This window comes from Nerophis ophidion, linkage group LG03 (genome assembly GCF_033978795.1).
Source record: "Nerophis ophidion isolate RoL-2023_Sa linkage group LG03, RoL_Noph_v1.0, whole genome shotgun sequence".
NCBI classification, from domain to species: Eukaryota; Metazoa; Chordata; class Actinopteri; order Syngnathiformes; family Syngnathidae; genus Nerophis; species Nerophis ophidion.
In genome coordinates this window covers 43,988,272-44,002,813 of record NC_084613.1, presented here as the reverse complement: position 1 = coordinate 44,002,813, position 14,542 = coordinate 43,988,272, and the positions used below count along the sequence as shown (strand labels likewise).

Below are 14,542 nucleotides of genomic sequence, written 5' to 3'. Positions count from 1 at the left end.
CACTGCTGTGAGTCACTCAGGAATCAGATGCAAAAAGTCAGTGGAAGAATGTTGATTCACGTTGGTGGAAAAATTGTCTTTTTGTAATCGATTTTCTGTCTGGATGTTTGTCTTGGGAGGTGCAACCCCCATTTCATCACTACACAAGATTGTCATAGTGCTCTGTCCAAAAAGGAAGGTCTCGCTCGACTCTTCTGCAGGCCATGTCTGCAAAATCATGAGTATTTTTAAAAAACACATGATTTTTTTCTAAAAGTTACAGTTCACTGCCTTCATGTAAACAGTTTATTGCAACTGAAAAAATGTTTGTGGACAATGCATCTGTTTGGTTGTGTTAGGGATGTGCCGAACTATTAGCCACGGGTCGGTATCGGCCGATTTCTATGAAAAAATATTTGACCGCCGTTTCTGATGAATGCTTTTATAATGGCTTGTACTTGTATAGCGCTTTTCTACCTTCAAGGTACTCAAAGCGCTTTGACACTACTTCCACATTTACCCATTCACACACACATTCACACACTGATGGAGGGAGCTGCCATGCAAGGCGCTAACCAACACCCATCAGGAGCAAGGGTGAAGTGTCTTGCTCAGGACACAACGGACGTAACGAGGTTAGTACTAGGTGGGGATTGAACCAGGTACCCTAGGGTTGCGCACGGCCACTCTTCCACTGCGCCACGCCATCCCAATGCCAATCAAAATCGCTGATCCCCTCTGGCTAATACAAGAATATACACCAAGCTTAAGTGTAAATGGAACCGTTTTGCATCACAAAGTAAGCAGCTATTAACATGAAATTAACAAGTAAATTAAGTAGAGTATGAAGAGAAGATACTATAACAATAACTGTTTGTGTGTCTGCATTGTCATAGTCTGTACAGGACATGTAAGAAGACGCCAGATCGATCCATACATTTGTGGCGTGGATACCAGAGGCAGCATCAGTATATAATGGATACAAGAATAATCCAATAGTTGTACTTACTTAATATTTTGTTGTCGTTTTTGGTAATGTTTCAAACTCAGGGAATAATTCATTGAACACAGGAGGGCTTTAAGGGTGTATAAACCAAAGGATTTAAATGAGTGATGGAAAGTATTTTCTGTTTAGTTATTGTGTATTATTTACTTTGTTTTGCTCACAGAATTATGTGTAATTAAAAAAAATAAGGAATTAGTTTATATATTGTGTTGATATTGTTGAAATGTATGTCAATAGCACTCACTATAAATAAATTTAAACAATTACAGTAAATATATGTAATTAATATCGGTATTGGTAAGGGCAGATCTCACTCATGAATGATTGGTATTGAAATTGGCATCATAGATCCCTGATTGGAACATCTCTAGTTATGTTACGCTGTGATATGTTATAAGGTGCTTACCTGCACACAGTCATGCACAGGGTGCCACATGCAAAAGCCCCCAGAACACTGCTCATTAGGCTGACACTGTGGGCTGGTGACATTGTGGGAAGAATATGCATTGTCAGGCGGGCTAGTAGAGTGAAGATGGGGTATCCAGGAGGATGGGCCACCTAAACACACAGACATGAGAGTTGGTAAGAGTTTAAAGGTGAGGTCAAAAATAAGTATTGTCAAGTAAAACTTTGTCAATTCAATCAGTCAATGTTTATTTATAGAGCCCTAAATCACAAGTGTATCAAAGGGCTGCACAAGCCACAATGACATCCTTGGTTCAGATCCCACATCAGGACAATGAAAAACCTTATCATTTGGGTATAGTCTTTGTTGAGTTCAAAGAAGTTCAAGGCAGCTGTTGCAATACTCTCTACATTCCCTCTGGCCCTTCGATATGATATCAAAGGAGGTAATGTAGTACTTCATGTAGCTAAGCCTGGAGCTGGTATATAATTGATCTAGTACATATTTTTGACTGTCTTTTGTCCAAAGTCAAACAGGGAAGACTTCAAGGGAAGACTTCGGCACCTGGGGTAACGTGGTTCAGATGATAAAGCGGCTGGCCAGAAATTTGAGGGTTGATGGTTCGAATCCAGCTTACACCATCCTAGTCATTGCCATTGTGTCCTTGGGAATGAAACTTCACCCACCTTTTCCCCAGTGCCACCTACACTGGTAAATGTATCTTTAGGGCTAATCCCAATCAACCCGCTTGACCTACTTTTCAACCCTATCGTTAAATTTTGCACATTCCCATGAGGGTAGGGGTATCCCAATTACTCTTTGCTTATAGGGTTAGTGGGCATAATGAGGGGTATCACAAACATATGTATACTTTTGCATGGATTTCCTTTTTAAAGGGTTGTAATAATAACAGTGACAGTATGTTTGAACAGTTAGCATAAGATCATGTCAGTTTAATGTCTTTAAAGTAAAGTGGTGAATGATAAAAAAAAAAAAAGAAATAATCTCAACCGTCAACTTCATTGCTGCCGGTATTTTGTTGAATTTGGCTGCTTCCTCGAAAAAAAAACTACCAGTAGCTTTCTGACGCTGTAATAGTCTACATGCTTACTGGTCAGAAGATACAATGATAGAAACACTATTTAGAATCACTAGACTTACTTGTATAAGAAGCAGCTGCTTTTCGTTGCGCGCATGCTCAGTAGCATTGGGAGCAGATAATAGGTAGGGAGCAGACATCGACAGAACACTGGGTTTATTTTTATGGTGAGAAGCATGTGCAAACATAACTACGTAGTCACTTATGTTCCCCAGCCTAAACTATGCAGTGACATAGCAAGTGCTGTCCTAATTCCAAGGGAAGATTAAAAACCTCTACCCCTTGTTGCTTTATTTCTGTGACGCTCTGCTGGCATCGTGGTGTGGTTGCGTTCTTTCGTGGGTGCAGCGGAGATGGAACACAGCATGAAGGTAGGAATGATGATTTATTTACAACTACAAAACCAGACTAGGAACAGAACCACTTGCACGAAGGCACTACAAACAAAACCAACAGAAAGCGCCAGCATGAGTTAGGGACAACAACAGAATAGCGTGGAAGCTAAAGTACACAAAAGTAATTACCACAATGCGGGAAGAGCGATGTCACCTGTTGCATGGAAGCAAAAGAGAGTCCGAGAGCGAATGGCAAACAAAGGCAGTCTTAAATAAGGAGATAATCACAAATCAGGTGCGAGTGACAAACAGAAGGCAGGTGACACTAAATAGGTAACTATGGCAACGGAAAAAAACAGGGAGTGCCACCAGGATCTAAGGATGTCAAATAACAGGATGTGAATATACAAACAGAACAAAAACAGAACATGACATGATCCAAGTCGTGGATCATGACATACGCCCCCCCCTAAGAAACAGATACCAGATTTCCCACAAAATGACAAGCTTGAAACCCCCCCCCCCCACAACTACAACAAGAAAGTCCAAACATGAAGGGAGAGCGGAGGGAGGACATGGTGGAGGGTCGCCAGGTCGCGTGTCCCCGAATCCACTGAGGACAAAACAGGTGGCGGCGGCGGATGGAGCGCCGCTGCCGCAAAAGTCTTGGCAGGCGACCTCATAGAGGCCACACCCGTGGCCGACGTGGAGGAGGAAGCGCCCGGCGAGGAGGTCGACCTGGACAAGGCCAAGCCCGTGGCCGACGTGGAGGAGGAAGCTTCCGGCGAGGAGGGCAACCTCGTAGAAGCCACACCCGTGGCCGACGTGAAGGTGGGCGCTTCGGCGCCGTCGTCATGGCGGGTTTGGAAGCTGCAGACGAGGAAGGTGTGGGTAATGCAGCCAAAGCAGGACCGAGTGCAGCAGGCGAAGACGGTGCGGGTGCTGTAGCCAAAGCAGGTGGTGTCGTCGTCGCCGTGGAGACAGGTTCTGGAACAGCAGGCGAAGCCAGCGCTGGAGCTTGGAGCGTCAGCCAAGGAGCAGGCACTGGTGCCCGCCGAGGAGCAGGCACTGGTATCAATCGAGGAGCAGGTACTGGTATCAGCCGAGGAGCAGGCACTGGTATCAGCCGGGGTGCAGGCACTGGTACTGACGCCAGCCGAGGAGCAGGTACTGGAGTGGAATCTAGGATTGAGTCAGGTGCTGGAGTGGGATCCAGCATTGAGTCCGATGCTAGAGTGGGATCCAGCACAGAGTCCGGTGCTGGAGTGGGATCCAGCAAAAAGTCAAGTGGTGGAGTGGGATCCAGACCTGGACTAGGACTATGACACGGACTCGGACTAAGACTTGGACTCAAACTATGACTAGAACTAAGACTGTGACTAAAACTAAGACTAGGACCAGGACTCAAACTATGACTGTGACTGTGACTATGGCTTGGGCTATGACTGTGACTACGGTTTGGGCTAGGACTTGGGCTAAGACTAAGGCTAGGGCTTGGATTAGGGCTAGGGCTAAGGCTAGGGCTAGTTTTAGGTGGAGCTAGCCATGGTGCCAGTGGAGGCCGCCTAGGAGGAAGTAGTGGTTTGGCAGGCCGAAATACCGGTGGAGGAGGACGTGCAGGAGGTTGCGGTGTGTCGGGACGAAAGACCGGTGGAGGAACTCTTGTTGGAGGTAAAGGCTTGGCTGAACGCCGCTGTGCTACCTCCGTAGCACAGCTACCAGCACTAGCCCCCCCACCCCCCACAAAAAGCGGATGCCAGACGCGCTCCACGCGTTCATAAACTACCTCTAGGGGTGTGTGGGGGGAGGAACTGAAAGAGGTAGACTGGGTGGGAGGAGCCAAAGTCACAGGTGGCGGGATTTGAAAATCATAAGAAGGATATTTTGACTGTATACAAATGTCCTTAAGGAGTCTGTTAGAGTCATTTAAGTCCCCTGTGGACGACTGAGGGAGTGCATGTTTTAAAAAAAAAATCCTCATCTTCACTCTCCTCTGGAGACGTCAGTGAAAAGAGGGACAAAAAAACCATTACCAGTTGTGTAAGGACGGGTTGGAGGTGGAAGTGATGGCAGGGTTAGTGCGTCTCTGTCGCTAGGTGAAGCCTTTCCCCTTGACTTCCGCCCTTGCTGACGCGAGCGAGCTGGGCGAGATGGGACGTGGCTGGACCAAGTGGGGTTGGGAGGAGCTTGGAGACCTCCGGGGCCCCAGACCGCCTCCACATCCAGCGCACCGCGGAACGTCTCAGCCTGCATCGCCTGGACCAACCTCCACGTAAATTCATCGAAAGCTTCGATATCCGCTGCAAGAGAAGTTTCATCTGCTCAGACTCTTCTGTGACGCTTTGCTGGCATCGTGGTGTGGTTGCGTTCTCTTGTGGGTGGAGCGGAGATGGAACACAGCGTGAAGGTAGGAATGATGATTTATTTATAACTACAAAACCAGACTAGGAACAAAAACACTTGCACAAAGGCACTACAAACAAAACCAACAGAAAGCGCTAGCATGAGCTAGGGACAAACAACAGAATAGTGTGGAAGCTAAAGTACACAAAAGTAATTACCACAATGCGGGAAGAGCGATGTCACCTGTTGCATGGAAACAAATAAGAGTCCGAGAGCGAATGGCAAACAAAGGCAGTCTTAAATAAGGAGATAATCACAAATCAGGTGCGCGTGACAAACAGAAGGCAGGTGACACTAAATGGGTAACTATGACAACAGGACAAAACAGGGAGTGCCACCAGGAACTAAGGATGTCAAATAACAGGATGTGAATATAAAAAAACAGAACAAAAACAGAACATGACATGATCAAAGTCGTGGATCATGACAATTTCCAGAGGGCAGTGGTAAGGGTTGAACATTGGGATTGGCCCTAACTACATAATGGGTTTCTCAATGTAAAGCGCTTTGGTTAAAAAAAAAAGCACTGTATAAATATAATTCACTTCACCCTGACACAGAAATGGTTGGATGGATCACATCGCAGATTTCTCCTCCTTACACTTTTTTACTTGTCTTTCTTTGGCCTCTTTCCAAGGACAGCGCAGCTCCAGAGAGCACACGGTACAACATGATCTTCGCCCGCCCTAGCCCCAGCCCCCGAAACCACCACTGAGCTGCAAGTCATTCGCGTCTGGGGGATCTCGGCAATTAGCCGCTAAGTCTCCTTTGCCCTGATAAGGACTCAGTCATTAAAGATTCATTTCCTGCAGTTGATAACATGTGTCATGCTGGCAGAAAGAAGGGACATAGCTTCAAATGAAGACCGAGCTGAAAGGTGCATTAGGCACAAGTCAAGGTTTAAATATACTGCAAAACTGCATCACCATGTTGAGGTGGGCTTGGGGATACGACATTCAGCAATAAATCAACAATGAGGAAGTCAGCTACGACATGAGGATACAGGATAGCGGAGGTACAAAAGTCTGAGTGAACAAAGGCAAGAAGAACTCTTGGGATTGAACTACAGTATAAAGGAAGGACAGCAGTCTTGGGCCCGGCGTGGCCAGCAAGGCCTTTGGGGAGGACTACGAGGCAGAGGGGCAGGCCACACGGACTGCAGCACTAACGCCAGGATTACTGGCATAGTGACACCGACACAGCCTCCCTAAAAGGATCACAGCGGCATAATAAACTTTATTAAATAATAAAACTTATTATAACTGTTAACCCGATTTAGTTCATTCTTTGCGGCTTACACACACAAAAAAGAGGGGTGGATATAATAAGCCTCATACCGTACATAAGGCAAAGCCTACAAAAGCCATCGCCCTACTATTGACTTTAATTGGATTTGAAAAAGGGGTTGCAAATTATGGCATTCTCTACTTGCAACTTAGTAAAATAAATGTAAAGAAAAGAAGGGGGAAACCTGTGGACTGAAAGTGAATTAATCTGCTTTCTGCCCATGCTTAATTAAACTTCCTTAATGCTTCTAAGAGTTAATGAATGAAATGATTAAACAATAGAGCTAATACTTACCCCCAGCTCACAGGCAGTGGTGATCAACTCTCCTGTGAAAAAAGAATGGGGGAGGAAATTAATGTAAACCCAATAATTATTATTAAGACACAAGTCTGCTCCCAAAGTTTTCCCAAATCAAATACTTGCACTGGGGTTTTGCATTAATTTACCAGGATCAAAACCTGCAAATCTTCCCAGTGTGACATTTCCTAAGCGGCACGCTCATTCTCTTCAGCGTTCGCCTCTCCCTTGATGCCTCCCCTCCCATTACCCAGCACGTACAAACACACATACACCATTAGACACCCTCTCCAATGCACTGTCACACTAAAACACACATATGCTGATCTGAGAATAATGCTTCCAGTCCTATCCTCCCTGTGCACGGGGGTCTTTCTTATGCCACTCTCTGCCAGTGTCTCAGTGTCGCCTTCAGTCCGTTGGGCACAAACAGAAAAAGGTGACGCTGCTGACAGTTACAGAATGAGGTAAAATGCAAAAATAAGAGGCGGCTGCACAATTTCTTGACAAGCTCTGTGTGAGGCACAACACAGAATGAAAAGAGTCCACCCCCCTCCTTACCTCCTCAAAGTTATTTGAGCAAGCTTTAATGTAGCTGGGCACAAATGAGTTTGTGCCAGGATATACCCAGAGCATCTGAAATTATGCTGATTTCTCACCCAATGTTTATATCTCCCACTCATGAAAATTTAAATTTGGTTCAGATTACCAGACACTGATAAATGTTTGGGTTTAAGACAGCACCCTCTGCTGGCACCAAAGAGAAAGTCTTGTATCTGCTCTAGACTAGAGGGATCAAGTGAGGTAAAAAATAAATTAAGGAATTGAAAAATATCAGCCAGGTTTCCAAGGGGCCTTTTTGCCAGTTCAGGTGGCATTGCAAAATAGATTTTGCCAACTTAAAGATGCTTTGGTAGTTTTTTTTTTTTTTTTACTACATAGAAATTCTGTAAAAACGCAAGAAAACGTACAAATTGTATTATCCATCCATCCATTTTCTACGGCTTGTCCCGTTCGCGGTCATGGGGGGTTGCTGGAGCCTATCTCAGCTGCATTTGGGCAGAAGGCGGGGTGCACCCTGGACAAGTCGCCACCTTATCAGGGCCAACACACATGGACAGACAACATTCACACTCACATTAACACACTTGAGCCAATTTAGTGTTACCAATCAACCTATCCCCAGGTGCATGTTTTTGGCAGTGGGAGGAAGCTGGAGTACCCGGAGGGAACCCACGCAATCCGGGATTGAACTCAAGACAACTCAGGACCTTCGTATTGTGAGGCACATGCACTAACCCCTGTTCCACAGTGCTGCCCAAATGGTATTATTAAATGTTATAAAACTGAAAACCTCCCTTTTTCATAACTGTACCACATCATCAAGAATTAATTGTTTTTGTTGAAGAAAATATATTTATCATATCAATATTAGTCATTATAATACGTACAACATTCATAGTTTATTTTATTAGTTGAATGTTTAGTTTTTTTGAGAAAATCTCTTCACTACATCACTGTAAGGCTTTTCATGAGTACATGAGATATGATGGCTATAATTTGATAACAAATATTGTAATTGTAATCCAAAGACATGCACCTGAGGATAGGTTAATTGGCAACACTAAATTGGCCCTAGTGTGTGAATGTGAGTGTGAATGTTGTCTGTCTATCTGTGTTGGCCCTGTGATGAGAAGGCAACTTGTCCAGGGTGTACCCCGCCTTCCGCCCGATTGTAGCTGAAATAGGCACCAGCACCCCCCGCGACCCTAAAGGGAATAAGCGGTAGAAATGGTTGGATGGATATTGTAATTGGAAAAACTCAAATATTGTGTTGAACTAGTGAGTCATTTAGTAAAGTAATGGATGTAAGATTGCATTCCTGGGATCTGCTACAAGTTTGTTCAATGAAGCGTTTTATTAAAAGTAATCTTAATAAACTCATACTGTAATAACGGATGGCGATATGAAGGAGGCAGAATGACTGTGTGCAAGTCAGCCTTTTATTGGTTTTAACAAAACTGTCACTGTTTACCTAACAGGCAGGAGCGCGGCACACACTCGAACAGCTACTCGAAAACTTCCTCGTTTCTTCTTCGCTCCCACACCTGGTCGAAAAACTGTGGCAAGCCCAACGCTTTCCTCTGCAGCCCACCCCTAATGACACTTCACTACACAATATTCACATAGCTACAATACTTAACAGTGCTTTTTAGGCAACTTGGCCATGCAGCACTAGATCTAGTACAAGTTAGTGGGTTTAGTATTTGAAATCATGAATAAAATCATGAGACATAATATGTACTGGTCATGAAGAATATATGAAACAGGACTTGTGTTTCAGCATCTGTGTTGCCACAAGACTCCTGCTTTTCCCTATCTACTGATTACGTTCATCCTCTTTACCACCTCACTAGTTAACCTATAGCAGCGTTTCCCTTTAATGTAACCACAAACCCCGTTTCCATATGAGTTGGGAAATTGTGTTAGATGTAAATATAAACGGAATACAATGATTTGCAAATCCATTCCAACCCATATTTGATTAAATGCACTACAAAGACAAGATGTTTGATGTTCAAACTCATAAACTTTGTTTTTTTTTTGCAAATAATAATTAACTTCAAATTTCATGGCTCCAACACGTGCCAATGTAGTTGGGAAAGGGCATGTTCACCACTGTGTTACATCACCTTTTCTTTTAACAACACTCAATAAACATTTGGGAACTGAGGAAACTAGTTGTTGAAGCTTTGAAAGTGGAATTCTTTCCCATTCTTGTTTTATGTAGAGCTTCAGTCGTTCAACAGTCTGGGGTCTCAGCTGTCGTATTTTACGCTTCATAATGCGCCACACATTCTCCATGGGAGACAGGTCTGGACTGCAGGAAGGGCCAGTACCCGCACTCTTTTTTTACGAAGCCACGCTGTTGTAACACATGCTGAATGTGGCCTGGCATTGTCTTGCTGAAATAAGCAGGGGCGTCCATGAAAAAGACGCCCCTATGTTGTTCCATATATTGTTCCAAAACCTGTATGTACCTTTCAGCATTAATGGTGCTTTCACAGATGTGTAAGTTACCCATGCCTTGGGCACTAATGCACCCCCATACCATCACAGATGCTGGCTTTTGAACTTTGCGTCGATAACAGTCTGGATGGTTCGCTTCCCCTTTGGTCTGGATGACATGATATCGAATATATCTCCAAAAACAATTTGAAATGTGGACTCGCCAGACCACAGAACAATTTTCCACTTTGCATCAGTCCATCTTAGATGACCTTTGGCCCAGAGACGCCGGCGGCGTTTCTGAATGTTGTTGATAAATGGCTTTCGCTTTGCACAGTAGAGCTTTAACTTGCACTTACAGATGTAGCTACAAACTGTATTTAGTGACAGTGGTTTTCTGAAGTGTTCCTGAGCCCATGTTTTAATATCCTTTAGAGATTGATGTCGGTTTTTGATACAGTGCCGTAGGGAGGGATCGAAAGTCACGGTCATTCAATGTTGGTTTCCGGCCATGCCGCTTACGTGGAGTGATTTCTCCAGATACTCTAAACCTTTTGATGATATTATGGACCGTAGATGTTGAAATCCCTAAATGTCTTGCAATTGCACTTTGAGAAACGTTGTTCTTAAACTGTTTGACTATTTGCTCACGCAGTTGTGGACAAAGCATTTTTTGGTAAGCCGTTTTTATACCCAATCATGGCACCCACCTGTTCCCATTTAGCCGGCACACCTGTGGGATGTTCCAAATAAGTGTTTGATGAGCATTCCTCAACTTTATCAGTATTTATTGCCAACTTTCGCGACTTCTTTGTCACGTGTTGCTGGCATCAAATTCTAAAGTTAATGATTATTTGCAAAAAAAAATGGTATTATTTTGAACAGCAAATATGTTGTCTTTGTAGCATATTCAACTGAATATGGGTTGAAAAGGATTTGCGAATCATTGTATTCCGTTTATATTTATATTTAACACAATTTCCCAACTCATATGGAACCGGGGTTGTATAATATAATATTAGCCACAGGTGATCAGCAATAATAGGCATAAATCGACAATGGCAATCAAAGTTTTTCAAGAATAATTGTCCGATGGTGGCCCATCAATTTGCACATCCCTACTTTTAATTTAGCAAGCTATATAGTGAGTGTCTGTTTTCTTAAATTCACACGAAAAGAGACATTTTACAGGACCGCTGTGACACTGAACGCCTCACATATACTGCAACCATGCCTCTACAGTGATTTAGTGCCTACATTTCCCCAAACTCTTATCAGTCTAATGGACCATGAAGTCAGAACTCCTCCACCTGCGCGGCTTAAACACTTTCACAGCTCCATTTCACCTGGCACCAGCCGCCAGCAACTTGCCACCACTTCCCTCATCACTCTTTCCCGTTCTTCACTGGCTTCTCGTTTCCCCTTCCAGTGGTGGCACACTTTTACACCATTCAACACAAAAAATCTAACTAAGTGAACTAAAGCATCTTGCAGTGAGTCAGTTCTGCAGCCCTACTCGACTAAAAAGGGAAGATATGGACTCGACGGGAGAGCGGAAAAAGGAGCCAAGAGTCTTTGTGATAGTGGAGCATGGGCACCCACACCGGTCTTCCCATAATCCGCACCATTTCCACACTCCACATTCCGAGACAACAGTGTGCCCGTGGGCCTGTGCTCAAACTTCTCCAGGGCACATCACACCTAAAGAGATTAGGACACGGAGACGGAGACCTGGGGAATTCAGCTGGCACTATCAGAGCAGGCATCCTTCACCATCCCTAAACACTGTGGAGAAGGGGCTGGCCATTTTTTCTAAGCACCCAACCCCCCTTCCATTTTTCCATCCTCATTCACAAGAGCAAGCAGACTACTCGGTGCTCACTCCTCATCGTTCCACATTCATATCTGGCTCTGCTTTTCATACGCTTGCAATGTGCAAATGTGCGTTTCTTTCTGCAAATTGTACACCCGAATGTTGCAGAGCAAACAAACAGAGTTTTCATTTGCTCAAGTGCATATTTAGAAGTCTGTAACCTGGCTATCTCAACAAAACACTCCCTGTAAATGTGCAAGGTAGTCTTTCACAAATGGCATTACAGTGAATGCTTGGACACACGTGGGCCAACAACATGTGAAAGATAAAAGTTCTACATAAAGAACTGCAAATGCTACGTTTATATAAGTACACATTTTTATTGAATAAAAAAAATCTTGTAATTCAGAGTAGAGGGTCAATAATATTCTCACTTACAAAACCGACTAATCAGGTTTTAGTAATTTATTTTATTGTTGGCATTTTTTTCTTGAGGGAACTCTCCTGAAGGAATCAAAGTACTATCTATCTATCATACTGGCATTAAAGTAAATTTTTCACGGGCTACCTTTTGTTACTATGAGCTGTATATAAGAACATAGGCACTGAGTGCGCACAATATGTCCATCATGTCCTCATGTGTAATGTTTAAATTTTTTTCTATTTTTTCGGACTACAATGTGCAATAATGTTATATGTATGTGTGTATATATATTCCTATGCATGCAGATATGCATCTGTGTGGATACATATACATAGATACATCTCTCATCTCCATCTTTTTTTTAAATATTTATACTACCATATTGTATATGCACCTTAGGAGGATCTGCTCCAATTTCGTTGTTCTTTGAACCTGTTCATTGCAATAATGACAATAAAACTCTATTCTATTCTATATAGTATTGTTTTTTGTGTTAGTTTTTTTCACAATTGTGAAGTATATTTACTCATTATATTCTGCAATTGGCTGGAGACTAGTTCAGGATGTAACTCCCCTTTTGCCTGTAGTCAGCTGGGATAAGCTCCAGCTTTTTCGCAACCTATATGTGGTAGAGAAGCTGGATGAATACTAAGTTCTGGAGCTGTCTTCATATAAGTGATGATTAGATGATTTAATTCGGAAGAGTCTGATGCAATTATTAACAACGCAGTCAAATTGTCTGATATTAAACCCTCTCACCCTCTCAAAGGTAGGAAGTTGAGTTCGTATTTGTAAAGCAGGTGTGTGAGAAGAATTAATTGATTTGATTTATATTATATTTATTCTTTGAATACAGTATTAGTAAAAAAAAAATATTTAAAGGCCTACTGAAACCCACTACTACCGGCCACGCAGTCTGTTTATTTATCAATGATGAAATCTTAACATTGCAACACATGCCAATACGACCGGTTTAGTTTACTAAATTACAATTTTAAATTTCCCGCGAAGTGTCCTGTTGAAAACATCGCGGAATGAGGACGCTTATGTTGACGCGCGCTTGTGACGTTATTGGTTGGAGCGGACATTTTATTCCAGAACCACTCACGGCTAAAAGTCGTCCGATTTAATCACATAATTACACAGTAATTTAGACATCTGTGTTGCTGAATTTTTTGCAATTTCTTCAATTAATAATGGAGACTATAAAGAAGAATGCTGTTGGTGGAAAGCGGTGGATTGCAGCTGCCTTTAGCAACACAAACATAGCCGGTGTTTCTTTGTTTGTTGTGAAGCTTTAATATGGAACAGAGTGGTCAAGTGAACATGTTTCTGTACCACATGTCAACCGGCAGGTTTGGGTGAGAAATTTGTGGTAATAAGTCGGCTCTTACTGGAGACATGAGCGGAGCTTGCGTCCTCCTGCAGCTGTCAAAGAGGCAGCTGCGACATTCTTGGCTCCTCCATGGCTTCCATCAGAGACACTGGCGGTCACCACACCCCTCCGACTTTCAGGTATGACTTTATAATCTCACTACAACACTAGTAACACAATAAGCAGATAAGGGATTTTCCAGAATTATCCTAGTAAATGTGTCTAATAACATCTGAATCTCTCTCACTGCCCTCGCCTTTTTTTTTCTTCTAGTCCTTCAGTCTCACTATCCTCATCCACGAATCTTTCCATATGAGTTGGGAAATTGTGTTGGATGTAAATATAAATGGAATACAATAATTTGCAAATCCTTTTCAACCCATATTCAATTGAATGCACTACAAAAACAAGATATTTGATGTTCAAACTCATAAACTTTATTTTTTTTGCAAATAATAATTAACTTAGAATTTCATGGCTGCAACACGTGCCAAAGTAGATGGGAAAGGGCATGTTCACCATTGTGTTACATGTCCTTTTCTTTTAAGTACACTCAATAAACATTTGGTAACTGAGGAAACTAATTGTTGAAGCTTTGAAAGCGGAATTCTTTCCCATTCTTGTTTTATGTAGAGCTTCAGTCCTTCAACAGTCCGGGGTCTCCGCTGTCTTATTTTACGCTTCATAATGCGCCACACATTTTCGATGGGAGACAGGTCTGCAGAAATCAAACTGCAGGCGGGCCAGGAAAGTACCCACACTCTTTTTTTTTACAATACCACGCTGTTGTAACACTTGTCTTGCTGAAATAAGCAGGGGCGTCCCTGATAACATTGCTTGGATGACAAAATATGTTGCTCCAAAACCTGCATAGACCTTTCAGCATGAATGGTGCCTTCACTGATGTGTAAGTTAACCATGCCTTGGGCACTAATACACCCCCATACCATCACAGATGCTGGCTTTTGAACTTTGCACCTATAACAATCCGAATGCTTATTTTCCTCTTTGTTCTGGAGGACACCACGTCCGCTGTTTCCAAATATAATTTGAAATGTGAACTCGTCAGACCACAGAACACCTTTCGACTTTGCATCAGTCCATCTTAG

The 14,542-nt window shown here is 43.0% G+C and overlaps 1 protein-coding gene across 2 annotated transcripts in view; it reads right to left on the bottom strand.

Annotated features, from left to right (window-relative positions):
• Positions 1-14,542, bottom strand: part of tmem260 (transmembrane protein 260) — a 65,870-nt gene that overhangs the window by 46,328 nt on the left and 5,000 nt on the right. The window contains exons 2-3 of one of the 2 annotated variants that reach the window (XM_061895303.1): positions 6,810-6,841; positions 1,392-1,543 (exon numbers count right to left, since the gene is read on the bottom strand). In XM_061895303.1, the coding sequence (XP_061751287.1) occupies positions 1,392-1,543; positions 6,810-6,841 (184 nt within the window). The remainder of the gene's footprint in view (positions 1-1,391; positions 1,544-6,809; positions 6,842-14,542) is intronic. The other variant, XM_061895304.1, reaches the window with a different exon arrangement.